Source organism: Poecilia latipinna, unplaced genomic scaffold (assembly GCF_001443285.1).
Source record: "Poecilia latipinna isolate Pla-1442-1.1 unplaced genomic scaffold, P_latipinna-1.0 Scaffold3053, whole genome shotgun sequence".
Lineage (NCBI taxonomy): Eukaryota > Metazoa > Chordata > Actinopteri > Cyprinodontiformes > Poeciliidae > Poecilia > Poecilia latipinna.
Genome location: NW_015115669.1, coordinates 33,790 through 61,717, shown reverse-complemented (window position 1 = coordinate 61,717; position 27,928 = coordinate 33,790). Strand labels below are relative to the sequence as shown.

At 44.9% G+C, this 27,928-nt stretch overlaps 5 protein-coding genes across 5 annotated transcripts in view; 2 read left to right on the top strand and 3 right to left on the bottom strand.

Moving 5' to 3' along the window:
* Nucleotides 1-227: 227 nt before the first annotated feature.
* On the top strand, nt 228-2,234 carry mlst8 (MTOR associated protein, LST8 homolog (S. cerevisiae); the record flags this gene model as incomplete). The annotated part of the gene is made up of 3 exons (XM_015022583.1): nt 228-579; nt 672-835; nt 1,506-2,234. Coding segments are annotated over 3 exons (635 nt in total), but the record flags the coding sequence as incomplete, so codon positions are not given.
* Nucleotides 2,235-2,344: 110 nt separating this feature from the next.
* Nucleotides 2,345-7,538, bottom strand: bricd5 (BRICHOS domain containing 5). The gene is made up of 7 exons (XM_015022586.1): nt 7,010-7,538; nt 6,199-6,327; nt 5,971-6,120; nt 4,975-5,082; nt 4,415-4,565; nt 2,497-2,606; nt 2,345-2,432 (listed from the first exon to the last, which is right to left on the bottom strand). The coding sequence occupies exons 1-6, from the start codon at nt 7,046-7,048 to the stop codon at nt 2,512-2,514; spliced, it is 672 nt and encodes a 223-aa protein (XP_014878072.1). The 5' UTR covers nt 7,049-7,538; the 3' UTR covers nt 2,345-2,432; nt 2,497-2,511.
* A 749-nt stretch (nt 7,539-8,287) lies between these two features.
* pgp (phosphoglycolate phosphatase) lies at nt 8,288-12,321 on the bottom strand. The gene is made up of 2 exons (XM_015022585.1): nt 11,478-12,321; nt 8,288-9,406 (listed from the first exon to the last, which is right to left on the bottom strand). The coding sequence occupies exons 1-2, from the start codon at nt 12,070-12,072 to the stop codon at nt 9,063-9,065; spliced, it is 939 nt and encodes a 312-aa protein (XP_014878071.1). The 5' UTR covers nt 12,073-12,321; the 3' UTR covers nt 8,288-9,062.
* A 105-nt stretch (nt 12,322-12,426) lies between these two features.
* On the bottom strand, nt 12,427-16,097 carry zdhhc4 (zDHHC palmitoyltransferase 4). Its single transcript, XM_015022584.1, has 7 exons — nt 15,959-16,097; nt 15,536-15,665; nt 15,377-15,450; nt 14,357-14,535; nt 14,109-14,234; nt 13,082-13,326; nt 12,427-12,991 (listed from the first exon to the last, which is right to left on the bottom strand). The coding sequence occupies exons 2-7, from the start codon at nt 15,656-15,658 to the stop codon at nt 12,701-12,703; spliced, it is 1,038 nt and encodes a 345-aa protein (XP_014878070.1). The 5' UTR covers nt 15,659-15,665; nt 15,959-16,097; the 3' UTR covers nt 12,427-12,700.
* Nucleotides 16,098-16,976: 879 nt separating this feature from the next.
* grid2ipb (glutamate receptor, ionotropic, delta 2 (Grid2) interacting protein, b) overlaps nt 16,977-27,928 on the top strand; it is a gene marked incomplete at its 3' end in the record, with an annotated part of 34,165 nt that continues 23,213 nt past the window's right edge. The window contains exons 1-6 of the mRNA XM_015022582.1: nt 16,977-17,150; nt 19,320-19,573; nt 20,035-20,364; nt 20,716-20,870; nt 22,943-23,200; nt 25,765-25,875. Of these exons, the coding sequence (XP_014878068.1) occupies nt 17,000-17,150; nt 19,320-19,573; nt 20,035-20,364; nt 20,716-20,870; nt 22,943-23,200; nt 25,765-25,875 (1,259 nt within the window). The remainder of the gene's footprint in view (nt 17,151-19,319; nt 19,574-20,034; nt 20,365-20,715; nt 20,871-22,942; nt 23,201-25,764; nt 25,876-27,928) is intronic.

The following is a 27,928-nucleotide window of genomic DNA, read 5'->3' as shown; positions in this document are numbered from 1 at the left end:
GTTAAGCAGCTGAATGGTTGCCATGGAGATTGAAGGACTTCTCAAACATGAAAGAATCAAAGGAAAACTGCAGGAAAAACATGACAACATGACGAGACTGCCCCTTTAAAAATTATACTGTATGTGATTATTTATTGAAACTCATGACGACCACAATATATGGAATTTGTTGACAGTTTTTTGAAACAACAAACAAACAAAAATCTCAACAGATTTATTTCAGTGAGGGTTGAGAATATTTCTGGGGGCTGTGGGCCCCCTGAAGCGGCCCTGGAGACGCCCCTGTGGGGCTGCGGCCCTGGAGACGCCCCTGTGGGGCTGCGGCCCCCCGAGGCGGCCCTGGAGACGCGCGGCCCCCCGAGGCGGCCCTGGAGACGCCCCTGTGGGGCTGCGGCCCCCCGAGGCGGCCCTGGAAACGCCCCTGTGGGGCTTTAATCTGCTGGTTCCTCTGCAGGGAAACTGCTATGTGTGGAACCTGGCTGGAGGGATGGGAGACGAAGTCACCCAGTTGATTCCCAAGACCAAGATCCCAGCACACAAACGCTACTCCCTGCGCTGCAAGTTCAGCCCAGACTCCACGTGAGCGACCTTTGACCTGCATGCTCTCCTCCAGATGCCAGTTTGTCTGTTTTTCTCTGTAAATAAGTTGTGTTTGCGTTTGTTCCCTCCAGACTGCTGGCCACCTGCTCAGCAGACCAGACCTGTAAAATCTGGAGGACGTCGAATTTCTCCCTCATGACGGAGCTGAGCATCAAGAGCAACAACCCTGGAGAGACCTCTAGAGGCTGGATGTGGGACTGCGCTTTCTCTGGGGACTCCCAGTACATCGTTACTGGTGTGTATACGAGCCCTGGAGACGCCCCTGTGGGCGTCTCATGATTCATTTGAACTGTTCTTTTTATCAGAGTGGAACTTCCAGGATCAGATCTTTACATACACCAGTAATATGTGTGTTTGCCAGCGTCTGAGTTTCCATCGTCTCTGGGTCGTTTTAGATTATTTCATCCTCTTTAACCTCGACAGACCCGCAGCATAATGCTGCCACTGCAGCATATGGTAGAAGGTGAAATAGTGATGAAAAAGTTAGAAGTGAAATAATCTGCCAGTGAACAGGAAACTCCAGTCACTTGGTTGTTCAGTAATTATTAAATATATTTCTTGAAAATAGTATTTTGTGTTGAATATTTATTACCTAATCCATGTAAACATAATCACAATACTTTGACTGTTTTGAACCTAGAAATGAACCAAAGTATGAAAAAACTAAATCTATAACTGATTAAAAACTAAACAATATTAAACCAATAATAACTAATCAAAAGTAGTAAACACGTTCATTAAACTAACTGAATCAGACAAAAAGTCACAACTAAACTGATCTGAACTACCCGGGGCAGTGTTCTGTCTTCAAAGGCTCAAACTCATGTTGGTTAGTGTATGTAAACTTCTGGCCTCCACTTTAAACAGATTTCTTTAGTCCTTAATGACAGTTTTTCCTTCCACAGCGTCTTCCGACAACCTGGCCCGGCTGTGGTGCGTGGAGACGGGAGAGATCAAGCGGGAATACAGCGGCCACCAGAAGGCCGTCGTCTGCCTGGCCTTCAACGACAGCGTGCTCGGCTGAGGAAGACGAGGGGGACGACGAAGACGCCAGCAAGCCGGTTCCTCACAGTGGAGGAGAGTTGGAGGTTTCCCTGCAGCATCATGGCCGCCTCAGGCTTTACAGGACAGACTTTATCAGGCAGGCAGGAGGAGAAGCAGAAGGTAAACCTCACATTTCAACACGTTTCTGTATTTATTCACCACAACTGGACATTCAGCTGAGCTCACATTGTGTCACGTTGCAGCAAACCTCAGAGCTCCTTACTGGGACTTCAGATGAAAAAACGCACAGAATTATTGTGAAGGGGAAAGAGAAAAATAAAAAATAAATCGCTTTCATATTCAGCCCAAAATAAACAAAAGTTTGTAGAATTACCCAGGATTTTTCTGTACGTCTCATTTAAATAATTAAAGTTTTACATCTGCTATAATCTGATATCAGGGGTGTCAGAATAAAGAGGCTGAACACAAATGCATGCCACACTTCTCAGATTTCTGTTTCACTTCAAAATGATGCGTTAATTTGTTGCATAAAATCCTAAAAGTTTGTGGTTGTGTGTGTCTGTGATGCTCTGTGTTCAGATCTGTTTCTCTGTGCCTGGTGGGTCAACTGGGAATAAACCATGTACAAATGATTTATCAGTTTTAGTCTCTTTTCTGTGAGATTAAATGAAAACAACTTTTCAACATAAATACCAACAGTATGTGTTTTAATAGGCAGATAAAAACATTTCTACAACAATGGCTGCACATAATTACACTCCAGTCTAAACAAAAACAAAGATTCTGTCTGGAACCTCCAGATGGTGCCACCAGGGGGCGCATTGCTCCACCACCAGGCCTGTTTTCTGTCTCTGGAAGATGGGAATGAGCTGGCTGGCAGCAGCCCTGCATCCAGGCTGACCTCCGTCACTCAGGCAGGTAGTAGAAACACACCGACACACAGATGTTGCTGGGGAAGCAGATGTCGATGCAGAAGTAGACCAGCCGCTGTTTGCCTGGGCCTGGGGCAATTAGAGACACCATGGGGGTTAGAAACAGAACAGGCTGCTGGTAAACGTTTACATGGACCGACGTTTTCCACACACAGCTGAAAATCAGATTAAAACGTTTGGTTTTTATAAAAGTTACAGTCGATTAACAGAAATAATTTGTGTGATTTAGCCTGACAGAAGAGAAAACAGTTTTATTTTCATTTATAAATAGCACAGATTCAAACTAAAAATTTAGATACAGACTAGATTGTTGGCTAATAAATAGTCAGTCAACTTTATTTGTAGCATTTGGTGGATTTGGTTACTGCGAGATGAGTCAGCTTTCTATTTAGCTTGTAAGCTAAATATTTACAGGGCAAACTGGCTTTCTAACTAAATATTTAGCTTTAAGCTAACAAGATATTCCACAAGTCACCTTGCTATGTAATTCTTTAGTTAGCCATAAGCTAAATATTCAGCTTGCCAACTAAGCACAACATATTTACTTAGCAAGCTTGTTTGCCAAGTAGATATTTAGTGTGGATCATAATCTTATCCAGGCTCATTGGGGGGCATGGGCAGGCATTGGGGGAAAGCAGGGGGCATTGGGGGGCGTTGCCGCCCACAGAGACAGCCGTGCCCCCCTGGACTGGAAGCTGTTTGCTGTTTTTACCTCAGAGTGGCCAACTCTCTGTTATTCCTACATATATTTGATACAATAGGAGCTTCAGCACTTCCCATATCTGTACCTTCTGTCACTTTTTTTCCCAGCAGTTAAATCTGTTTAATCCGTTATTAACGTGTCGTAACCTGTTCTTCTGAGCCGCCTTTAAACGCATCATGAATGCTAAGACGCTCACACTGGGTTTACACACCTGCGCAGCAGCGATGGAGACCTGCTGCTGCTGCGCAGAGCTGCCATGATCTGTGTTAGGATGGATGCAAAGAACTTTGCACAGTTTTTACCCAAACAAACCAACTGAGTTGAGTAAAGCTGCTGGATGCAGGTAATGTTAGCTAACAGATGACTAGCTAATGTTAGCTAACAGATGACTAGCTAATGTTAGCTAACAGATGACTAGCTAATGTTAGCTAAAAGATGACTAGCTAATGTTAGCTAACAGATGACTAGCTAATGTTACCTAACAGATGACTAGCTAATGTTAGCTAACAGATGACTAGCTAATGTTAGCTAACAGATGACTAGCTAACACCAATACAGCACCTTAAGTTGTTAAGTAGCAGCCTGTAGGCTACTGATGTTGTCTGTGTTGTAGTACTTGTTACATTCACTCGAGTAACTTTTTTGTAAAAAAGGTTCTTATGACAGTAGTTTTACTGCAATGTACCTTTTTCTTTTACTTGAGTAATATTATTATTGCTACGTAGATTCATGTTGTCCCCCCAAAATAAGCCGATGCCCCCTGTTAAACCCGTCTGGAGCCGGGGCTGGTCTTATCTCTGAATTAAATATTGAAATTGACATTTATAAATGAATAAAATGGTGAAAATGTGACTCTGAAAAAACAAACATTAATTCCTTCAGGCTAAATGTTAGTCTTTGTCAGCAGCATGTTGGTCTCTGCTGACTCTGTTCAGGGACACAATGACCTTTCAGTCAGTTGAAAGGTCAGAGTTCGTCTCATGTTTCAGCTGGTTTGAGTCCTTCCTTCTCCCAGGCTGCGTGGTGCAGACAGATGCAGTTTGATTGGTTATTGATTGGGATAACAACTGATTACGTTTTATTTTCAGTGCCACTTAGCAGCCTGAGAGTCACGAGTGGAGAGTTGAGTGGAAGGAAAACATTTATCTCATCAGTGGCATGTTTCTGCTCTCACCGTCGGTCCTGCGGGTCCGGTGGACGGTTCTGTCCCGACACAGCGTCCGGAGCGGCTCGTCCAGCGAGGCCACGCCCACCTGACCACCCGCCATCACGCCCAGGAACCGCGTCCGCCTCTGCGTCTCGTTCCCAGACAGCTGGACGTCTCCCTGCAAGGACAGGGTCGCCGTTCAGACGACCACACCAACACAGGCTGACAGAACCAGAACCAGCAGGAATCATGTTGAGCTTAAAGAGCTGCTGATGACTGACCACAGCTACACACAACAGCGGTCTTCCTGAGTGAAAGGCTGCGATAGTAAACTCACTACGCCTCCAGCAGCAGGTTCCTCCGTTCGGCCTCAGATTATTGTTAGATATCAGATAATCCAGCAGAAATCATACCTGGCGTGGAACCGGACTCTGAATCGAGCCTCAGGAACAGTCGGCCCTTAAAGAGCCACAGAGTGACCATTGTGCCCCGGCCGGGCCGCTGCTGAAACCGGACCGGCCCGGATCGGATCACCGATTCAGCCTGGAGGCCACGGAGGGAGAGCTGCAGCTGCTGAGCCCATTCACCTGGTTCTGTGGTCCGCTGAGCAGGGAGCCCACATGGTCGTAGTCGGATCGCTCCATGGTCTGCAGGAAGCAGCGCTGCTGGTCTGCAGGTTGGTAGCAGATCAGGCCCTGCAGCAACATCATCATCACCTTCATCACCTTCATCATCACCTTCATCATCACCTTCATCACCTTTACCTTCATCACCTTCATCATCTTCATCACCTTTACCTTCATCACCTTCATCTTCATCATCATCTCCAAATGACCCTGAATATTCCTGATTTACAGCTGAACTGATTAATCGCGATTAATCGGTTAATTAATGATTAATTAATCATTTTTTCTATTGAAACAATAGACTGATTTCTGCTGAGCTCCGTCTTCTGGATCTCTTTGCGGTTTTACCCGTTAAGAAAAGGCAATAAAGTAAAAAATTACTAATTCAGTAATTGATTAACTGGAGAATAGAAATTCTAAAAAGGCCATTTTCTGAAAAAACACCATTCAGAGCAATAATTAATATACAATAAACATTTTGCATCTAAAATAAAAAACATTTTAGTCTGTAAACTGTTCTGCCAGAACATTTATAGTTCAGTTTCAGCTTCACATTCTGGAAATAAATCTATTAAACACCTTTTACATCAGTTATTGATAGATAATCTCCAGATCAGTCTGTGTTGATGTTCAGCTTTTCTCATGTCGATGTGTGAAGGATTTCTATCTGCTGAGTCATCGTTTGCTGCAAATGATGGAGTTTATAAAGAAATGCTGCTGTTGACTTTTAGGCAGTAAGACGTTAAAATGTTTCTTTGCATCTTTTACTGTATTTCTATTAAAGATTAAAAGGCTAACAGGACAAATCTGCCAATTTTGTTACCTGATTAATCATTAAGATAATCAATTAATCATCGGAAACATCAATTAGTCATCAGAATAACTAGAATTATGGAGCCAGCTGTTAGTTGCGGCCCTGGTTTACAGGAGAATTGGTAGAAAATCTCTTGGACGTACGTGTTTGACGTCGAACAGAACCGTGGACGTCTGATTTCCTGCCGCGGTGACGGAAAGTGTCACCAGGTGGTTCTGCGGGTCCAAAACAGCCGTCTGGTTGAGCAGAACCCCCGTCTGGTCCGGCGCCGTCAGCCGCACGGTCTGCAGGGCCTGAAGTGACGGAAACGGATCCGTTTAGACGGCGGCTCAAAGGAAGAACGCAGCGCGGTCCGGATGTGAGCGTGGTACCGTAGAGCCCGGCCCGGTCAGCGCGAGGTAGCCGATCAGTCCCATCGCCATGGCGACCAGGAGCAGCAGCGCCGACAGGCAGATCCAGAATGCCTTGGCTGGGAAGTGGGCCGAGTCAGAACCTTCACCCTGAGAACACGGCAAGAACCTCAACAGGTCTGCAGCCTTTAAAGACTTCAGCAGTGAAAAGCATTCACACCAATCTGAAAAGTGTGGAGAGCTTGCAGGACGGCTTTAACCAGAGAAGCTCTGGAGGAGCTGCAGCGATCCACAGCTCAGGTCTGAGTGTCAACAGGAAGAGCCGCAAGAATAAAGGTGGCTATTCTGCCTTTGGCCACTAGAGGCAGAAAAGAGGAGGCCAAAATGGAACTGAGGATGTGGTGGTGGCAGCATCATGCTGAGGAGCTGAATCAAGAAGAAAACCAGAGACTGGATTGGAGGTTCAGTTTCCAGCAGGACGATGGTTTAGACCACAGCTGGTTTGTGGCCTAGTCAAAGTCCACACCTGAATCCAACTGGATCTGTGGACAGACTTGAAGACTGATGTTGAAAGCTGGTGGAAACGAACGGCGGTCTCACCTGGGATTAACTTGGGATTGAATAGAAATGCACGCCACACTTTTCAGATTGGTATCTGGATCAGTGACATTCTGCGCTGGTTGAAGTTTTTTTTTGTTGAACATGAAAGCTTTTCTATCCGTTTTGTAACAAATCCGGATCACCAATTGGATATACTCATGTTTGATCTCCCTTTGTAAATTAAGTTTGATATTTTTTCCGGAGCCGCTTCCTGCCTGACCTCCGTCCTTACCGCGCCCCGGCCTCCTGAACGCGTCCAGCACTTCACCATCCTGGTTCCTCTGGTGGCTCCTCACGCAGCTACCCGCATCGGTCTGCAGTCATGACCCGCTCCGACTGAGGCTGGCTCACCTGGGCACGCGCTTTTTACCCCCACCCCGCCCAGCAGGAAGCACACCTGAGCACAAAAACTCCTGATCGTCCTGCAGGTTCGGGTTGGATCTCCGCCGGCCGGCGGGCGGGCCAGCCTTTCCGGCCCGGACAATGGACAAAGCGGCGCGGCGCGGACAGCAGCCGTCAGCGGCCCGGAGGCGATAGGAGAACCGGAGCCGCTGACAGAACCAGGGTCACTTTCAGCTGAAAAACTGAGGTGAGGCTGGCGCTGGGAAAACACTGGCTTTTATTGGGGATCTTAAACATCTGATACTATTTAGATACAAACTGATCAGAAACGCGTGGTTCGGCCATAGAAAGAAAAAAATAGATTTCCGCCAAAAGAACAAACTTTGAAGGTAATCTCAGAAATTTTCTGGAAAAACTTGGAAGTTTCTGCATTTAAAAGGTCAAAATGTTTCAATTTTTTATTTTTCTAGAAAATTTCTGAGATTAAAAATTTTAATTTTTTTTCCAGAAAATATTTGACTTAGACTTGGTAAATTATAAGTTTTTCTGGAAAATTTCTTAGGTTCTTGTAGCCAACTTTTGACTTTTCAAACTCATAAAATGTCAAGTTATTTTCTAGAAAACCTTTGAGATAATCAAAATTTGTGTTTTTATTTTAGCAGAAATCGACTTTTTATTCTATCCATAATACCAGTAAACATCTCAAACATCTTCCAACTGCACTGCTTGCATAACTTCATAACTTGTCATTGCACCATGAACTGAACCAACAGGAAACAACAGATTTTGGAGCAGAGGTGTCCAAACGGGTCACTAAGAAACAAAATACTGACTTTTTAATCCACTGAACAATAAACCAAAGGATTAAATGAGTAAAATTTTATTTTTTTTGAGGGGTGTGTAAATAATCATCGATCCAAACAGGTTTTACCTCTAAAAGAAACGGTCCAATTTGAGAATTTACAGGGCATAAAAACATTTTTGTCAATTCTGAGCAATAAAAACTAGATTTGTCTGTAATTTAAAAGTAAAACCAGGTTTACTAAAGTGATCAGAAGCAGCTCTGGATGGACGTGATCCTCACAACGTCTGGAGGTTCAATATTTTGTGCTGCATTCAGCGTCTTCTATTGTAAGATTTTAACTTGGCTGTAATAATTTTGGCCCCAATTCAAAATAAAAAACTAAATCCTCCATCTGCATCGACCACCTTTCATCTCTAATTGGAGTCGTGGGCTGCAAAAAGAGTCAGGCCAGGGCCGCAAACGGCCCCGGGCCGCGCTTTGGACACCCCTGAACCAACAGCTGCAGGCTGAACATGGCGGTGCTCAACAGGAAATGACATCACAGACAGAATGGAAACAAAGTGCTTCCTTAAAGCTGCATGAACTGAAACAAATACTGCAGACGGCAGCTCTCCATCATAGGAATGGCCTAGTCAAAGCATTAAGTACAAGCTGGATTTACTCTTCTGGCAGCCGTGACTCCATTTAAAGCTGCAGTAAGTTTTACATGTTACTTACAGTTTAATATGAGGCAGATAATCAGTGGACAGGTGGATCTCCAGCTGCTCTGAAGAAATGAACAAAAAAAACAATCAGAGGCAAAAGGCAGGGCTTAGCGCTGTCAATAATCCTCGTGTGCTGCTGCTAAATGTGCTAAGAGCAGAGAAACAACGTACCGATACAGGAAAAACGTTTATTCACTGTCATCTGTCACTATGCTAACTAGCCTTAGCACTCTATGCTAGCATAGCAGAGGGAAAGGCCATGATTGACAGCGCTAAGCCCCGCCTCCTGCCTCTGATTGGTTGTTTCCAGTTAACACCAGGAGAAAGCAGAAGAGCTCCACAGATTATCTGTCTCAACATGGTGACAGTTCAGTGAATATTCATTTTTATAACGTTTCATCTGCAGCTTGAAGCCAAGTGATAAAATATCCCCTTCAAAGCGACGGGTCGTCTTCTCCCTGCAGCGCCGGCAGCAGGTCGGCGATGCTCTCCACGTAATAATCGGGCACCATGGCGCGGCGCTCGGCGCTGCTGCTGTCGCGGTGGGCGGCGGCCTCGGCGGCGGTGCTGACCCCGGTCAGGGTCAGCAGCGTCTTCAGGCCGCAGGCGGAGCCCAGCAGGATGTCGGTGTCCAGCCGGTCGCCGACCATCAGGCAGCGCTCCGGCCGCAGGCCGAACCGCTGCGCCACGCACTCAAACATGAAGCGGCTGGGTTTGCCCACCGTCTGGGCCTGGCGCTGGGCGGCCGTTTCCACGGCCTGCAGCAGGCAACCCGTACCTGGAGAGGAGGAGGAAATGATGTCACTTCCTGTTTACACAAACACACACCATCTCTGAGCTAAAAAACCCTGAAGAACCAGATAAAACTGAAGATCATCTGGTTCTTCAGGGTCGCGGCCTGACCCAGAAGCTTCAGGTCAGGCTGCAGCAGGGGGTTCAAAGTGCGGCCCAGGGGCCATTTGTGGCCCCCTGAAGGATTTTAGGTGACCCTGCGACCTCAATTCTAGAAATCATCAAAACTTCTAGAGCAACATTTTCATCTTTTTTTTTTTTTACAGCTAAACAAGAGTTGGTAAAAATATGCTTCCATTTACTAAAGTTCTGGCATTCATCTTAATTGTGGAGTAACTAGAATCACAATTATTGACCTGCTTTACTCTAAAGAAAATAATGTAACCAAAAATAATAAAAAATTAATATAAATCAACCTGAAAAATTTAGAAACTGGTCCCCTCTTGTACTGCAAAAACGTTTTTTTATGTTTTATACTGTTTTGTTCACTATAAAAATCTGACTTTTGCTGATTTTTGTAATTTTTTAGTTTATAATCGAGCAGATATATTTTTTTAAAAAGCACAAAAAGTTTGATTTAAACATGTAATATAAATATATGATTCTCAAAAAGTGAACAAATGAGAGAAAATCAGCCCGATTGTCTCAAACCGCTCCACTGTACGCCGCCCCCTACTGGACGGCCAGTGGAAGCGCAGGGGTCCTGGTGGCTAACATCAGGACTGATTTAATATTTTAAAGTATTGATGTTATATGTGGAGAACCGATATTAATATGTTCATTAAAGTATCAAGCAGCACTGAACTGATTTTACCTGGAATTTTGTTACTAAAGTTTTTATAGCAAATATTAGGTTAATTATATGAGTCACAGTTGGCTTTTATTGTTTGAGGCTGGAGAGCACGAAGCAGCTAGTAACTAGTTACTTTGACAAGAGTAACTTTTTAAGGGACTTTAGCAGTCGTTTTACTCCACTGGGATATTCTGTTTATTAGTATTACTACCCACTGGTTTCATAACTTTAATGATCTAAAATAAAAAAAACTTATGTTTAAACTTGTGGTGATGTGCTTATTTATTTTTTAAGTCTTTACTAGAATTTGAACATTGTTATATTTTTGTCATGATTTTAAACATGAACTCAGATGGTCGTTAGTAACTCGGGTCGCCTCTCTTCCACGAGTAAAACGTCATTCTGACAGAAATACTCGAACTCTGGAGAAGCTGCAGCCGCTGCTTTTATTCTTTTCTTGACCTAATGAAGCCGTCTCTCTCAGGACTTTTGGTTCTGAACAAATTAATGCTTAATATAACCATCCACACAGCCGCCATAGAAAACGACTGGATGTTTAGGTGGCTATAATTGCCTTGTTCTAAAAATGTTGAACAGCATATTTACATATTTAATATGAATCAGATTTACTCAGATTAGAGGAAATCTTTACTTCAGTGCAACTCCAGTCAGTTTATATTATTGTTAATGTGTTTCAAATAACTGGGAAGGCTAAATGCAGAAACCTTGTGGATTATCTTCATGTCTAAGTATTGATTGATCTTAACTGGGATCATCATCAGGATCCAGTCATTCATGTGGATTTTAAAAAAATCATATTTTAAATATTACTTTAAAATTATTATACAAGTAAAAAGATTACAAAAATAAAACTTAAGGCTATTTAATTATATGAATAACTCAAACATTTAAAACAAGTTATTTTTTATTACTATTAAATATTTTTAAAAATATTGCAAAATAAGTTATGACAAAGTTCTATTACATAAATGAAAAAAATACATAAAACTTTAGGAAGTTCTTTTTTATTTTGTGTATATAAATCAAAAAGTTGTTATATTTCATTGTACAAATAAAAAATAAAGCATATGAAGTCCTTTTTTATTATTATACATGTAAAATAATAAAACTTATGATGAAAGTCTTATAAAAAAATTCGGTATAAATAAAAAACCTTCAGCTTTCATTACATATAATAATAATAATAATAATAATAATAATAATGAGCAGTGAAGCCCTCTCGGGGAGCAGGTGTTCTTCCTACCTGGAACCGCCTTGCCCCCCTCCAGAGGCAGCCTGGTGTCCCTGTTGGTTCCGACAAACAGGCAGTCCTTCTGGGTCAGGTACTGCATGGCTCGGTTCAGCTTCATGTAGCTGAAGTGTTCGTCGAACCCGACCACCACCGCCTGGACCTCCGGGTCCAGAGGCACGCTGGCCCAGTCCAGCTGCTTCCCGGACACCGGGTCCGGCCCCACGCCGACCGCCTGGATGCCCACGGCCTCCAGCTCCTGCCGCATGGCGTCGCTCCCCACCAGGTAAACCTTGCCCCGCAGCCCGCACTCCGACCGCAGGTATGCGGCGCAGCAGAACGCGGTTCCGAACACCTCGTCCTCCGCGGCGTCAAAGCCCAGAGAGGACAGCTTGTCGGCGTACATCTTCCGGGTCTTGGTGCTGTTGTTGGTGACGAAGAAGACCTTCTTGCCGCGCTGCTTGAGCAGGCTGATGACCCGGGCGGCCCCGGGGATGGCCTGGTCCCCCCGCCAGATCACGCCGTCGCAGTCGAACAGCACGCTGTCCACGGAGTCCAGCAGCTGGCGGACCAGCGGCCCGCCCAGCCGCGCGCACTGGGACCCGGACATGAGGAGAGCTTCCGCCGCTCAGGCTCCAAGAACCATCAGACCCAATCCACGCTCACTCTGGCAGGTAGTAGCGGTGGAAATTCACCTGACCTTCTGCCCCGCGATGCAGCAATCTACCAACCACTTCCGCACCGGCTTAAAGGGGAAGTGACGCAATTCTAAAGGTTCCACCCACTTCCGGTAAAGCAGCCATAATTTCCAGCATTTTGCCCACAGAATCTTTTCATTTCTGACTGAAATAAATTTTTTGGCTCATTTCATCGATGTGTTACATGTTCGATTCATGTTGGTGTATTTAAACACTTTATTTTGATTTTAAAAAGAAAAACAACATATAATAAAAATGTGCAATCAGAAATCTCAAAGCCCCCATAGGGTTTGTGACCCCCATGTTGAAGACCTCTTTATTTGGCAACTAGAAAATGACACTTAACAATAAACAGAACTGAATTAAATCAGACCCATAAAAGCAACTTCCTGTGTATAAAGTTTGTTTTGGTTTCTGCCGGGTCATTAGTGAAGCCCAGCGTGCACGGCGTGGAGCAACATGTCCGCCATCAGCGGGTAAATCTGAGTTTACAGCGCCGGGCTGTCCCGGCTCCACTGGCGAAGGCTGGCTGAGTCTTCCTCAGTTGCCTTTCTTCTGGCTGGCGTTCGGAGGGAAGAAGATCTCCCGCAGGTTTCCCAGCAGCCCCCGGCTGTAGCAGTACCGGTCGGGGGCGGGGCCACAGAGGCCGTCAGCCTGCGGCGCCGGGCGGCAGCGGCGGCACGCCAGGCCTCGGCTTTTGAACCACTCATTGGACGTCTGGTTGACCAGAGCCAAGAAGCAGTGGAACATCGTGTAACCGGCGAGGACGAAGAAGACGAAGACCACAAAGCCCAGCATGAAGACGATCCGCGGAAACGTCAGGAACAGATGCTGGGAGACGAAGAGGAAGAAACATGGAGACGGATCATGGCCTTTGGCTCCATGAACTCAGTTTGGTTCTGATGTGGAGGATGTTGGTACCTGAATGATGAACAGCAGCCCGGCCGGCTGCTGCTGGCCGCGCTCGTCGACGTAGCTGGCTCTGAGCATCCCTGAACGCAGCACGGCGTGGAGCAACATGTCCGCCGTCAGCAGGCCGATGGCCAGCGCCATGCCGCACACGCTCAGTAGGTACAGCAGGAAGTAGCGCGTGTTCCTGGCGCCGACGCAGTTGTTGACCCAGACGCAGTGGTGGTCGAAGCGATGGACGCACCTGTTGCAGACTCCTGAGGTTCAGACAGGAAAAGCTGCAGTCAAACGTCTCACAGGAGCAGGTTCCTGCTAAAAGCATGCATGACCTTTGACCTTTAGCACATGCTGACCCCTGGCAGCTGCAAACATCAATCCGTTTCATCAACCAAAACAAAATAGGTAAACTCCCAAAGTAAGAAACTGATACAATGTTTTAAATCATTTTTACAGATACAAATCTTAAAAGTGTGGCATGGACTTGTATTTAGCTCCCTTTAATCAGAATAAAATCCAGTTCAGCAAATCAACTCGAGAAGTTCCCGTTTCAGTAACCAGAGTCCTGCTGGGGTCTGGCTAACGGCAACCAGCCAACCATCCCTACGATGAAACATGGTGATGGCAGCATCATGCTGCGGGAATGCTTTGAATAGAGCTAAATAAAAGGAAAAACCCAGTTAGAGGCTGGGGGAGGAGAACCAGCCTCAACATGCAGACATATTATGGGATGCTTTAAAGATTGCTCATGTGTTAGAATGGCCTAGTCAAAGTCCAGACGTAAATACAATTGAGATCCTGTTGTAGCTAGACCTCCACCCGATCTGACTGAGCTTGAACTGTTTTACTGTGACAAAAAGATAAATGCATGCCACACTTTTCAGATTTTTATTTGGAAAATATTTTTGAAATTGTGTTTTTTTTGTTTCACATCATAATTACGAGCTGCTCTGTGCTCATCTGCCTGCTAAAGTCCCAATCAAACACAGAGACGTTTGTTTCTGGAACTTTGCAGAACGTTGTGAACAGGGTGTGAACTCACTGCAGTGTTTGGAGCGTGCCGGTTTGATAAGTTGGCACGTTTCACAGGAAACTCCAGGGTGGAACAGCCGCCTGTCGTACGGATAGATGGGAGTCAGGCTGGAGGCCTTCTTCTTTGTGACTGTTCCTGGTGAGACGCAACAAAAAAACTCAAATTGATGTCACTTATTCCTACTAATCCATAAAAATAACCCAACACCGCCTCTGTTCTGGCTTTAGGGTAAAAACTGGGGGGAAGAGGAAGTGAACCTGGGTCTGTCTTGATGCAGAGGTAGAAGAAGAAAGTCTTGATGGCCAGCAGGATGTAAGGAACCGACAGGCTGGTCAGACTGCTGTCCATCTCCCTGCAGAAACCAAACACCTCCAAGCTGAACTCAGCGAAGACGGCGCCTTCCAGCAGGATGTGCAGGTAAATGAACAAGCTGCTCCTGCAAAGAAACACAGAAATAACATTTACACACAGGAGCAAATTACAATAGAGTGATGCAACAAGGCTAAGAAAAATAAACTAAAGAAGTCAGAACACTATGTGAAAAAATTCCTATAAAAAATAAACTCATATTGAAAAAAAAAGTCAAACAAGAATTAAGTCAAAATGTTACAAGAATTAAGCCGTACAATAAAATATCACAAAAAAAGAAAAATATTCAGGAATTAACTCATATTACAAGAATAAAGTCTTAAAAATCTCAGAAAAAATCACATGAAAATAAATTCATATTAGAAAAGCTGTAATAATACAAAAATAATGTCTTACAACATAAAGTCATAACATTATGAGAATAAAGTCTTAATGTTAACAGAATAAAGTGGTAATATTAGTATAATGAAATAATTTTATAACTCTTAACCTTAAAATGAGGAATGTTGAGTATGTTCAATCTGATCCTTCATCTTTAACACAGCAGCATTAGATTCCGATCAGCAGCAGGAAATAATCGTGAAAACGACTGAATCTATTTAGAAGAAAGAAGCGCGAACCAGACGAGTTGCTCACGCCAAATCTTGATAATGTTATTGAAGCTTTTTTCTCATTAAAACAACTTTTGTCTCGTAATTTTTCATTTTTTCAGGTAATATTGAGCTTTGATTCTTCTAATGACTTTATTCATGGAATAAAAATAAATTCTGTCCCCAATAGTCAACTTTTTTAATTATGGAGCTTAATTGGGGTCATAAAACTTAGTAAAAAAAATAAAAAGAAAAAAAAAATTAAACTGAAAAGTTCCAAACTCCGTTTAATATTCAATGTCTTAATTCAAAACAGACCTCTGATGGAAGAGTCTGTGGACGATCCAGTGTGAAAACCTCTGCAGCCACTGAGGAGTAAACGGTGCGACCACCTGGGAAGGAAATGCACCTGTATGAACCTCAACAGCGCCACTCAGCGGTGGTTTAAAGGAATGACAACTAAAAAAAAGAACTTACCTTTGTAACATAACTGTGCAGAGTGTTAAAGGGGCTGTGCTGCTGGCCGGAGTATTTACACACTAGGAACATACAGGTTAGCACTACCGCGACGTAGATCCCAAACAAGGTGAGGAAGTCCATGTTTCACCTGGCAGGGGCGACAGGTGTGTTAAACCTGTCCTCCCTGCCTCGGGTACGCTTTGTTACTGTTAGCTCGGCCTATTCAGTTCTCATGTAAACAGGTAGAACACCAAAACTACAACATGAAGATCCGGTTCTCTGAAAGTCCCAGATAAATATCTTACTCCAGCATGCTAACCATAAACACAGCTGCCCCGCCGCTAGCATGCTAACCATAAACACAGCTGCCCCGCCGCTAGCATGCTAACCATAAACACAGCGGCCCCGCTGTTCTTGTCCGCTGTTCAGCTCTTCTCTCACCTCAACATAACTGGCCCGGTGTACCTGCTGACCGCCAGGTTCACCTGTCTCCCACCTTCTGCATCCGTGATTGATGCTACTTCCGTAGCCTGACGCTAACATGATCACGTGGTTTCTGATTAACTTCGCCGGGTCAACATGGATATTACCAGTAAAAGTATCTCTATTTCAATATAGTTTTACTAGATTGGATTAAAGATTTTAAATTACAGACAGATAAAAAAATATATCAAGAAATCCTGTTATTTTAAAGAGTAACTATAATAGAAAATTCAAATAAATAAACACAATACCAAATTCAGGTAGAAGAAACACTTTTCCACTAATTATGAGCCTACCTGTAAGACTTACAAGGATGCAGTTTTTGCATTAAAAAAGTTCTGTTTTCATAATAAAAATATAAATTAAAGTAGAAGAAATTACACTATATTCTTGGCCCAGTTATTCTTCTCTTCACGGATATTTTATGGCCCCCAACGACAATTCAACAATAAATTAGGACAAAAATACAACTTTAAATCTATTTACAAAAAATGTTAGATGCAACACAAAGTGATAATTTTTTCCAAGGTTTCTATCTGTTGTCATGGTAACTATGACCACATCTACTCATCTACATATAATAAGACTTAGACTTCAGTTCATCAAAATCTGCTTTTAACTGCTTTATTAAAACTTGACTGAATACAGGAAGTGTTTTCAAACGAAGGCTGACCCAGCAGACAAATGATCTGTTTAGTTTTCTTTAAGCTAAAAGAAATGCTTCTCATTTAACGAGGAAAAACATTTGAAGTTTGGATCTACAATCCTGTTCCTACAAAAAGAATCAGATTATTTGTTTAATTAAAATAGTTTATGCTTAGTTTATTGTTACATAGGTAAAAAAAATATTACAACATATTTAGTGATTTTAGTTTTTTGACTTGAGAGAATGTTTGAGCTGATGATTTTGGCCAATATTACAAAAAGTCTGGACTCGCCTGACGTGCAGAATTAACACCTGTCTAACCTTTTCTCCCGTCCAGGCCCGCTCCCCGCGCCATGATGCATGATGGGATACCTGCTGGGTCTGGTTGCGGACGCGGCCGGCCTGCAGCTCAGGTTTCACCCCTCCGGTCTGGCAGGACCACATCACTGCGGAGCGGTGAGCTCGCCTGTGGCTGCGCTGTAAAAAGGTACTGGTTGTGTCCAGGTTAGACTGGAGGGAAACTTCCTGTCCTGGTGATTTTTCCATCTAAATCCTGCGATTGTTTTCACAGTTTGGCAGCTGAAGCGGTAAATGTTTCTGTCTGATCAGTTTGTTTCCTGTTTGAACGCTGGCTTTGTTTCATTATTCAGGACTTTCTCTTGACCTGTAAAGTTTGACATGATTTACCTGATATGATGTCTTGCAATAATATTAAACTATGTCTAATAGAAAAATGTCTTTTCCATAATCAGTTTAATGTGAGCTCCAGCTTCTCTTCCTGGTTAACATTTGGGTTGATTTAAATATCTAACATTTCCAACACATTTTGTAAAATATCACAAACAAACTGGAACGCCACTTATATTAAATCAGATGTTATAATCAGTTACTCAGAGCTGAAATTGTCTTTTTATGAAATATCTTTTCACTGTTTCCTGGGTAGTTTCCTGTTTGGATACTTTTTACTTTTACTTCAGTGAAATCTTAGAAATATATTGAAAGATGCAAATAAAGAAGTAGTTCCTTTCCTCTTTTAAAGGAAACATATTCAGTAACAGCATGCCTCCAGTGAATCTGCCATCAGCAGTAGACGGTGAATCTGCAGCTGGAAAATCATCAACATGAGAAAAGCTGAGCGTCAGGGCGGTGAATGGATGAAATGGAGATTATTATTGATCAAGCAAATGTGCTAAATAGATTTATTTTTCCAGAATGTGAACCAGGCGAAGCTGAAACTGACCTACAGGAGTTTTGGTGGAACAGATTTACAGATGAAGAAGTTTTTTATTTTAAATGTTTGTATATTTTGTTAGTTTTATTTTGACTTTTGCTCAGATTTTGTTGTTTTTTCACTGAATGGTTTTTCTGGAGTCTTTATTTTCAGTTAATGATGAATCGATTACTAAACTAGTTAATGATTATTTCAATAATCGTGATTGATCCGATGAATCGTCTCAGACTTATCGAGTTATTGTCGTCCATCTTGGTTGATAAAACACTTCCAGTATTGGGCTGAGGCGGTTTAGAGGGGTGTTCCTGTATTGATGACGGGGTGGAGGAGGACTAAAGGTCCATCTGATAATCCTAATCCTGTGGGCTGAAGGATTACGTTGCCCCCAGTCCTGCACAGACCCGCAGACTTCCAGGCGGGCGGATGCTCCAGTTAGAGTCCGTCAGGCTTCGTCAGCGCGGCGCAGAGCGATTCTGGGCCAGCAGCGGTCCCTGGGAGAGCCACCTCGCCCAGAGAGGAGGAGGAGAAGACACTGCGGTGTATTTATAGCTAAATGAGGCCTCACAACGGCCTTTTTTGGGCAGAATTATTAAGGAAGTGAGGTGCGTGGTGCAGCCGTCCCAGTTTTCTGATTACCAGTGTGCAAGCTGGCTGGCCTGAGGATGAATCAGGGACTAACTCCCTGACACACTCACAGAGAGACTCACTGCACACTCACCCTCTGCTCATGACGAAGCGGCTGCTCTTAGGGTGGAGCAGCATCTCCAGCCGCTGACCTGCTCTGCCTGACTCCGGCCTCCTGGGACGTTTCACAGCTGGACTGACTGACTGACTGACCGGCAGGATGAAGAAGTTCCTGCAGAATAAAAAGGGCAGATACTCGTTCCGGCAAAGCAGACGTGGCCCTCGGTGTCCATCTAAAGATTTCTGTAAGCTTTTACTCTCAGTTCTTACACTTTGGAGGAATTATTCGCAGCTTAATGTCAAGTTTAACAATTATTTCTGAGGCTGTTGCTTTTGAGTAATTTGTTTTGAGGTTTCAGTCTTAAGAAGCTTAAAGTTTGATAATTATGTCCAACAGAACTGAGCTGCTCCACTTTCCTTTGCTCCATAATTACCATTTAATGGAAATGTGCTCATTTCTGCACAAACGTTTGTCTTTCGAGCTAATTAAGGTCACAGTCGGTGTCATGGCTCCGTGTGATTGGCTGCCGTGGCTTTTAGAAGCGGGTCGGGTTCGGCTCGGCTCGAGGTGAAGCTGCTGCAGCTCTCAGTTCAGGCTCAGTGCAGGAGGAGGCAGATTAACTCAGATTAACTCAGATTAGACACTTTGGAGGTAAATCAGTGGAGCTGGAGGTTTGGGCTGCGGTGGGTAAGTGGAGGATCTGATGGTGGGAGAGTTGAGATGCTTCCATCTTCATCTTCATCCTCTCCCCATCCAGTCCTCAGCATGCCGGCGTCCAACCAGGGCTGGCCCGAGGACTTCGGCTTCCAGCTGGGCGGAAGTGGACCCAGCTACATCCTGTGGGTGGAGGAGGGCAGCAGCGCCCACCTGGCCGGGCTGCAGGCGGGGGACCAGGTCCTGGAGATCGAGGGCCATAACGTGTCCACTCTGGCCCCGCAGGCCGTCATCGCCATCGCACAGACGCAGAAGAACATCCCGCCCAGCATCGGCGTGGTGTCCCGCATCCAGCAGGTCCAGTTCAGCTCCCCGCCTGTCCCTGAGCTCATGTATTCATCTGCTCATGCATTCATCTGCTCATGTATTCATCTGCTCATGTATTCATCTGCTCATGTATTCATCTGCTCATGTATTCATCTGCTCATGTATTCATCTGCTCATGCATTCATCTAACAACCAGTAAGAAGTTTTGCAGCCTTGTTTCTGAACCAGGAACAAAGTTTGTTTGTTTATTTTCTATTTGTGCTTTAATCAGATTAACAGTAAATGTTTATTGAATGACATTTTAAATCCGTCCACCTGGGATCGGACGGCGCCTCTGCAGCTGTCAGCGGGCGAGAGGCAGGGTCACCCTGGGCGGGCCGCCGGTCCATCACAGAGTCCAGGATAATCCATGTTTTATCTTCCTGTGATGTTTTGTTTTGAAGCTAGCAACAGGTTTTATGGTTTCACCGTTGTTTCCGTGTCTGGTCCAGATGGACATCGTTCCGGGTCCGGACAGTCGTTTTGGCTTCACCATCGTGGGAGACTGCCCCCTGCTGGTGGAGGACTGCTCACCGTGCTCCCCCGCCGGCCGGGCCGGGCTGCGGGCCGGCGACTTCGTCATGGAGGTGAACGGCATCCCCGTCAGGCACCACGAGATGGCCGCCGCGCTCATCAAGGCGTCGCAGGGCCGGACGCTGCGCCTGGGCGTGCTGAGCCTGGGGCCGCACCACAAACGCAGCACCAGCCTGGAGGACGGCCCGGCGGGCGGCGAGTGGGCCCGGCTGGACCGCAAGCACAAGGCTCTGGAGTTCAACATGAAGGTATGGCAGGCAGACAGGAAGACGCTAGGCTAATCCAGGGTCAGGCCAGTTCTGTTCCAGCAGGAAGAGGAACCGCACCACTTCCTGCTTCAGCATCCTCCATCAGAACCGGATCATCAGTCCGGTTCTGTTCTTCATGGTTCTGCTGAATCTTAGCACACTTAGAATAAGACAAAACTAAGTTACAAGTAACTTTTAGTCAAATACTGCATCTTGTTTTAAGTCAGTATTTCCTTAATATTGATGAAAAAGTTCTGGTTCCAGTGGTCGGACTAGTTACTCTGCCAGAAACTCCTCCTCCACATCTGAAGCTCCGCCCCTTGTCTTTAGCTCCGCCCCTCATCCCTGCAGGTGGAGCAGCTGCTGGGCGAGGCCCCGGAGGTGAAGGAGAAGCTGTTCTCGGTGCTGAAGCAGTACGCAGCGGAGAAGAAGGTGGAGTGGCTGGCCTCGGCGCTGCCGGAGGTCCTCACCACCGCAGAGCAGCGGCAGCTCATCTCCAGCATCAGGTAGGGGTCGGAGCGGCTCCCCGCCTCCGTCAGGGCGGGCAGAGTGGAAAACACATTAGGCTCGGTGGTTCCCAGTGTTCCCAGTCAGTCAGCCTGTCAGAGAGAATCTGGATCTGGAAGAATCAACATTAAGCTTCGTTTGAGCCGTCCTCCTGGCTAACACCTGAGACATTCGGGTCAAATTTTCAGTTTGTTCAGGAGCTTTAGAGGAACAAACCGATCAAAGCTCAGAAACTCTGTGTTGGAAACAGAGCAGTGAGTGGGCCGCCGCTGCTGCAGAACATTTATTTATATCCCAGCAGTCTGCTTCCTGCAGCCAGCAGGGGGCGCCGGCAGCAGCAGGCTTTCATCCTGATTGGTTCCAGGAAAACACCAACATGCATCTGTGAACAGATGACGGCTCCTCTAAAGGGAGAGAAACTGCTGACAGCCCCCAGAAGCACCGCGATTTAAAGGTACAGCGCGTATTTACCTATTACAGCTTCTGTCAGAATATTGGCACAAAATACTGAATCCATCTAGAGGGACGCTTCACATCAGTCTAGAAACACGAGTTCATGTTTGATCTTATTATGGGTCAAAGCTGTAAATGTACAAACCTCCCCAACACTCCTTGGCCTGGTCCACCCGTTGCTAGGTGCGGTCGACCCCGTTGACCCGTTGCTAGGTGCCGTCGACCCCGTTGACCCGTTGCTTTGCTGATAAAAATCTAGAAATTTCTGTTTGATTTCACTGATTTATTCTGGTCCTGACTCTGGTCCTGGTTCTGTTCTTAAAAGCAAAATATTCTAAATATTCAGACTTTTATTATGCAACTGTTGAATAATAAAATTGCTGAGCAAATCAAATAAAAATGATCTCTGAAATGTATTAAAATATAAGTTTAGTTTGATTTAACGCCAACACCAGCAGAGCTGCAGCGATATTCTATAATCTCAGATTAGGGTGTGACTAGATTTCCACATAAAACCAGGTTGGTTTGGAAATATTTGTTCCCTTAAAATCTAAAATCATCCATTAAAAAAACAGCATTTTGTGTTTATTTAGAAGAGTAAACATTTTCCTAAAGCAGGCAGCTGTGGGAGGAGCCTGCTGTCGCTCAGCTCTCACTCTCACCTTGTCGCTCAGCTCTCACTCTCACCTTGTTGTCGCTCAGCTCTCACTGTCACCTCAACGTGACCCCACAATAAAACTTAACCTAAATCCTCTTTTCCTCCACAAACAGATGCACAGTTAAAAACTGACGATGAGTTATTGCCATTTTTATTAAAAGTTATCAGCTGTTTGTTGAGGAAGAGGAAAATCATTTTCATAACTCATCATCATCATCATCATCAGTTTTATATTGATATTATTTGTTATTGATTCATTTTATCAGCTGTTTTCCAGCCTGGAGTCGTTATGTAACATCCGACTGCAGCAAAAAGAATTTGAACCAAATGAGGAGTTTCTCTAATTCATACGGATATTTACATACAGGCTGCTGACGTCTGATTGGATGATAGTAAGCATGTTAGCACGTAGCAGAGAAAACACAGCAGGAGCATCTGTCCATCTATCTTCCATAAAGTTTCATCCCCGTGTTTTTCCTCCAATCATCTCTCAGCTCTGTTGTCTGGCCGACGCATGCAGGGAGGTGAGATGCTGACGGAAGTGGAAGAGAGAGTGGGATGGAGAGAGAGGAGGAGGATGGAGAGAGAGAGAGGAATCCCACCTCGCTCACTCACTCCCACACCTTTTCTGTCCCGCTGTATCGATGCGCTGCCGTTTCTCTCTGCAGCAGTTCTGATCAGCAGGCAGAGTTTCCTCCTCAGATGCAGATCTGATCTCTGATTTAATCTCTGATCAGTTTTCTGCCTCCTGACTCGTTGGAGTTCCTCCTCTCTCCCTCTGGGAATCGGTTTCTTCAGTTCTCTGGTTCAGACATGAAGGGAATCCTGTTGAGTTAGTTCCAGCTGAACTCTGACTTTCTGTCTCCAGTATGGACTGAACCGGACCTGAACCAGACCTGAACTTTGAGGACAGTCTTCTAACGTGTCTCCGTTTTCCTCGCATGCCGCCATGTTTGCCAGAATCTTCGTCCCCAAGAAGCACCGGCAGCGTTTCGACGAGGCCGTCTCCCAGAACGTCATCAACCGGCTCTGCCGCTCCAAGAGCATCAGCGAGCCGCAGGGCCGCATGCGCCGCAGCCGCAGCGAGGACCAGTCCGACCGCCGCCACGGCTCCAAGCGGGCCAGCTCCGTGCCCAGGGACGGCGGAGAGCCGGAGAGGGAGCGGGGCGCCCGGAAGGCCGGGGGCCCCGCTCACCCCCCGCTGGGGCCCAACCAGAGGTAGGCAGTAGGAACGTAAAGAAGACGAGGAACTCAGACATTTTTAAATTATGTTTGATGCAAATTCAAATTCTCAGATTTGAATGTTGCCATAATTCCTGTGATGTTTGAAATTCCAACATTTGCTCCATCATTTATTGTTTATCTGCATAAAAAGTATCAAAAATCAAATATCTATCGTTTTATTTAATTAAAATAATTTTTAAAGTCACAGCAGCCATTAGATGGTGTCATGTGATACAGACACAATTCAGTTATTTACAAATAATCTACAGAAATTATAGGAAAAATACAAACAACTTTTACATTTACTAAGAGAAGAAGAAAAACCTAAAAGTCCAGTGTTAATATATGTGGTAGTTTACAACAATCGTGTTTAATGTTGGTTATTCATTATAAAAATATAAATCCATTGTAATAAGCTTAACTGACTCCTTCTGAGTAAAATCACAAACAATAACTAACCAGCTTGTATTGATATTTACAAGCCAATAATCAATGAAACCTGCAGATTGATCATCTTTCATCCCAGTGAGATTTTTCACTTCAGCAGTTTGAAAACAGAGGAGAACTCAGAGCTGATTACCGCGCCGAGCTGCGGTGGGTTAGCGCTCACCGTAGAGTTCATGAAGGAGAGAGACGCCGGCGCTGCGTATGATGTGGGCCGGCCAGAGTCTGGTAACGCTGCAGATCATCGGCCTCCCATCAGACCGGGCCAGAAGTCACCTTTAATTCTGGGGAAATTTAATTCCCAAGAATTCAATTCAAAGAGAACTATGGAAACTCTTTGGGTTTCCATAGTTCAGAGTGATGTCATCGCACTCAGGGCGGCCATCTTGGTAGGCAAACGTGTTTTACAGCTTCTGTTTATCTGGACTTTGAATTCATAATATTCCATCTCAGATGGAATATTAGAGTCAGGCTAAGAGTTTTATTCTTTTAAATTAAACAATAAAGATGTAATATTAGGAGAAGTTCAATAAAAAACTGAAACTGAGGATTGTTGAGCATCTTGTTAAATTATAATTTGGCATCAGATTCACAGATGAAGGAAATCTTTCATCTTTAACACATCAGCATCAAATTATTACCATCAGCTGAACTTTGAGACGATTTAACAACGACTGAGTGTAGAAGAAGCAGCCAGATGAGCTGAGCTGCTCTCATCAACTCAAGTTTTTGTCTCTTTAAAACATTTTGGTAAAATTACACATTTATTCTGCTCATATTCTAACTATATTCTGATACATATGTCAGGGTAGCCTGGCCCTGATATTCCATCATCTGACTCCCAGAAGGGACGATTGGAATAAAAACATTTTTGAAAATATTTTCTGTCATTTATTTTGTAGGAAAGAAAAATGATCAAATTTGATATGAAATAAATCAGACTGAATTTTTCCATCAGGCTGCTCTCATCCCTCCTTACATAACATGCTGCAGACTCCCCAGTCTTCCTCTGCAGGTTGCCTTTTTAGGTTTCCCTCTGCTCAGAGACACCCAGGCTGCGTTGCCTCCAGCCGTTTCCATGGCAACGGGCTCTGGGCATTCAGCAGGCCTCCGCCGCCTCCACCGCCGATGCTGACGAAGCCGACAGAAGCACCGCCGCGATTGAAATGTCACGGCTGTTATCGGCGACGAAAATGTCACGATCTGGTTTTATTTGGACCAGAACCGACCCGACAGAACTGCACAGGGGAGGGGGGCAGTACCACAGAGAGAGAGGGAACAGAGTATCATGCCTCCATTTGCTCTGACTCCCACTGACAGGAAGTGACACATGAAAACAAAGAACAGGCTGGCGAACAGCAGCGGACCGGACCGGACCGGACCAGACCGGATCACTGCCTTCCAACTGCATCACAAGGTTCTGCTGAGGCTACATAATCACAAAATAAACAATCAACCAGATAATTGATCCCAATAATCTGGCAGATTAAAGATTTAAACAGGAACTTAAAGCCGTTTCTCAAACGGTGGTGGGAGGGCCCCTGTGGTACCTTGGCTGCCTGTACTGCGATCCTGAAAATATGAACCAATCAGCTGCTGAGGAGCGCCAGCCGAAACCATGCTGGTGTCCGGTTCCGCTCTGGTTCCGCTCTGGTCCAGCTCCGGTTCAGTTCCGGTCCCGGTCCGGGACTTAGACTTAACTAAACTAGACTTAACTTAACTAGACTTAACTAAACTAGACTAGACTTAACTAAACTAGACTTAACTAGACTTAACTTAACTAGACTAGACTTAACTAAACTAGACTTAACTAGACTTAACTTAACTAGAATAGACTTAACTAAACTAGACTTAACTTAACTAGACTTAACTAAACTGGAGGAGTTTTTAGAAAAAACGTTTTTTCATCTTTAATCCAAATTGTTTTTTTATTTTGTGTCTTTTCTGATTCTCCTGTTTTAGTCTGTAAATCCAGGTAACGATTAATCTGTTACTGGATTAATTGGTGATTATTCCAGTAAGGGGTTAATGGTTCCAGGCCCGGCTGCAAGCCGGTACCAGCGGCCCGGTTCTGCAGCCGGTCCGCCGGTACCAGCTGATGTCTCCGTCTGCAGGGTGATCCGAGTCTACAGAGGGAAGAAGAGCTTCGGCTTCACGCTGCGAGGCCACGCCCCCGTCTGCATCGACGCCGTCATCCCAGGTACCGCTTCCAACTCAGCATCCGGGTCGGATCAGAACCCAGGTGGGATCAGAACAGGTTGGTTCTGACCAGCTCGGTTCTGACCGGATCGGATCAGACCATGTCGCAGGAAGTGGGTGTGTCTGACTCAGCCAATGAGAAGAGACAAAACAGTCGGGTCGGGTGGCGCTGCGGCTCCTATCATCTGCTAAAGGCCACACAGATGCATGATGGGAACTTGCCTTAACGCTTGGTGCTTTAATGTGACGACCAACAGGAAGTGGAGCTCTGTCTTCCTGGAATATGATCCGAGTTTTAATCTGCAGTTTGTAACTTTTATAAAATATTTGTACTTATTTATTGAACTGCCTCCATGTTGTTGACACAGATAATCTGTGAACACACGGATCTCCTCCAGACCCTCCCTGACCTGCTGCTGTCTGAAGAAATGCACCAACAACAACCAATCCCAGCCGGAGGCGGGGCTTAGCGCTGTTAATCATGTTACAGACTTGCTGCTAAATGTTACTGTTACAGGAAAACCATTTATCCACCATCGTCTGTGTCTATGCTAACTAGCCCTAGCATTCACGATATGCTATGCTAGCTGAGATTGTGATTGACTGTGCTAAGCCCCGCCCCTGGCTCTGATTGGTTGTTTCCAGTCTTTTCACAGATTATCTGTCTCATAACAAACTGACCCAACATGGAGGCGGTTTGAATATGTAAAAACATTTATTTTTATGGAAGTTACTCAGTTTACCTCCAGCATCGCCTGTGGAGGGAAGTGAACAAAACGAAACGCTGAGCGGGGGAAAACTGTCAGTCAGCTGTAATCTGAACACAAGGAGCAACACGGTGGTGGCAGCATCATGCTGGGAGCTGAATCAGGACAATCCTGGAGAAAAACCTGTTAAAGGCTGAAGAAGAGCTGAGACAATCAGCCTGACTTAATGAGTTAGAATGGCCTAGTCCAAGTCCAGACTTAACTACCCTTAAGAATCTGTGGCAGGACTTAAAACAGAGAAGGATTTCAGTCTGTAGATGTTGAAAGCTGCAGCTTCAGCACAGTTCTGACTCAGCCAGTCTGAGTAGAGAAACATGCCACACTTTTCAGATTTTATTTGTTGAATTTCCCCTGCCTGCTCCAACTGCACATTGTGTTGGTTGGACTAATAAAAACACATCCAAGAAAAGCTGAGAAGAAACTTCCAGGTTTTAGGTGAGGATGGAGAACGGGCAGAAGAAATGGAAGAATAGATTCCTTTAGGTGCGTTCGCTTGTTTTCCCTTTTTTCTTTAGTATTTTCACTTGTTTTTGGCTGAGATATTTTAACATGAGACTGAAGTCGTTAATTTAATCCCATTAGATTCATAACGATCCTTTATATCAGTTCTTAATAATCTGCTCTGGGTTACTTAGATGAAAGTATCAGGGTGTAGAAATTAGTTTGTTATTGAAGCTTCAGCAATGACGGCGCCCAGCCGCCCACCACCACCCACCAGCCTGACTCAGTGGGCCCGCTGGGGGCGGAGCGTCGTGAGCCCCCCCCAGGCCCGCTGGGGGCGGAGCGTCGTGAGCCCCCCCCCCCAGGCCCGCTGGTGAAGACGAGCCACGAAGAATAGACAGCAGAATTAGAGCCGCTGTCAGTTTGCTGACAGATCAGGAAGTGGCGGCTCTCTGACCGCGGCGCCGTTCGTTACCCAGCACCATTTAACATGCAGCTCATCTGATCTGTGACGAGGCCGGAGCTTCGTAGGCCGGAGGGTTTACTGTGTCTCTGGACCCTCAGAGCCACATAAAGACGGCTCCAAAGTCGGCCTTCTTTCAGCTGAGAACAGAGACAAATGTCTCGACGTCAGAAACTCGTCCAGATGTTTATCGATTACTGCTTTCAGCTTCTAGGCACCACAAATCTGGAACAAACTTCTGGATAAGATCTGAAACACTGAGGTTCTTTAAATCCAGACTAAAATCATGTTTAGTTGCTTTGGAAAGGTAATAAATTGAATATTGATCAAAAATGTTTGATGATTTTGATCGCATATTGTTCGCATATTAGTGACTCAGTGATGTTTTTCAGAACTGCCTTGTTGAGA

What these genes read in the sequence shown, in the direction of transcription:
- bricd5 (XM_015022586.1), bottom strand. Translation starts at nt 7,048, where the DNA reads ATGGTGAAGTGCTGGACGCGTTCAGGAGGCCGGGGCGCG. An exon ending in GTTCAGGAGGCCGGGGCGCG is followed by an intron (nt 6,328 to 7,009) that starts GTAAGGACGGAG and finishes CCGTGTTCTCAG; the next exon opens with GGTGAAGGTTCTGACTCGGC. An exon ending in TTCTGTTCGACGTCAAACAC is followed by an intron (nt 5,083 to 5,970) that starts GTACGTCCAAGA and finishes ATGTTGCTGCAG; the next exon opens with GGCCTGATCTGCTACCAACC.
- pgp (XM_015022585.1), bottom strand. Translation starts at nt 12,072, where the DNA reads ATGTCCGGGTCCCAGTGCGCGCGGCTGGGCGGGCCGCTGGTCCGCCAG. An exon ending in GGGGGGCAAGGCGGTTCCAG is followed by an intron (nt 9,407 to 11,477) that starts GTAGGAAGAACA and finishes CCTCCTCTCCAG; the next exon opens with GTACGGGTTGCCTGCTGCAG.
- zdhhc4 (XM_015022584.1), bottom strand. Translation starts at nt 15,658, where the DNA reads ATGGACTTCCTCACCTTGTTTGGGATCTACGTCGCGGTAGTGCTAACC. An exon ending in TGCACAGTTATGTTACAAAG is followed by an intron (nt 15,451 to 15,535) that starts GTAAGTTCTTTT and finishes TTTCCTTCCCAG; the next exon opens with GTGGTCGCACCGTTTACTCC. An exon ending in GGCACGCTCCAAACACTGCA is followed by an intron (nt 13,327 to 14,108) that starts GTGAGTTCACAC and finishes TCTGAACCTCAG; the next exon opens with GAGTCTGCAACAGGTGCGTC.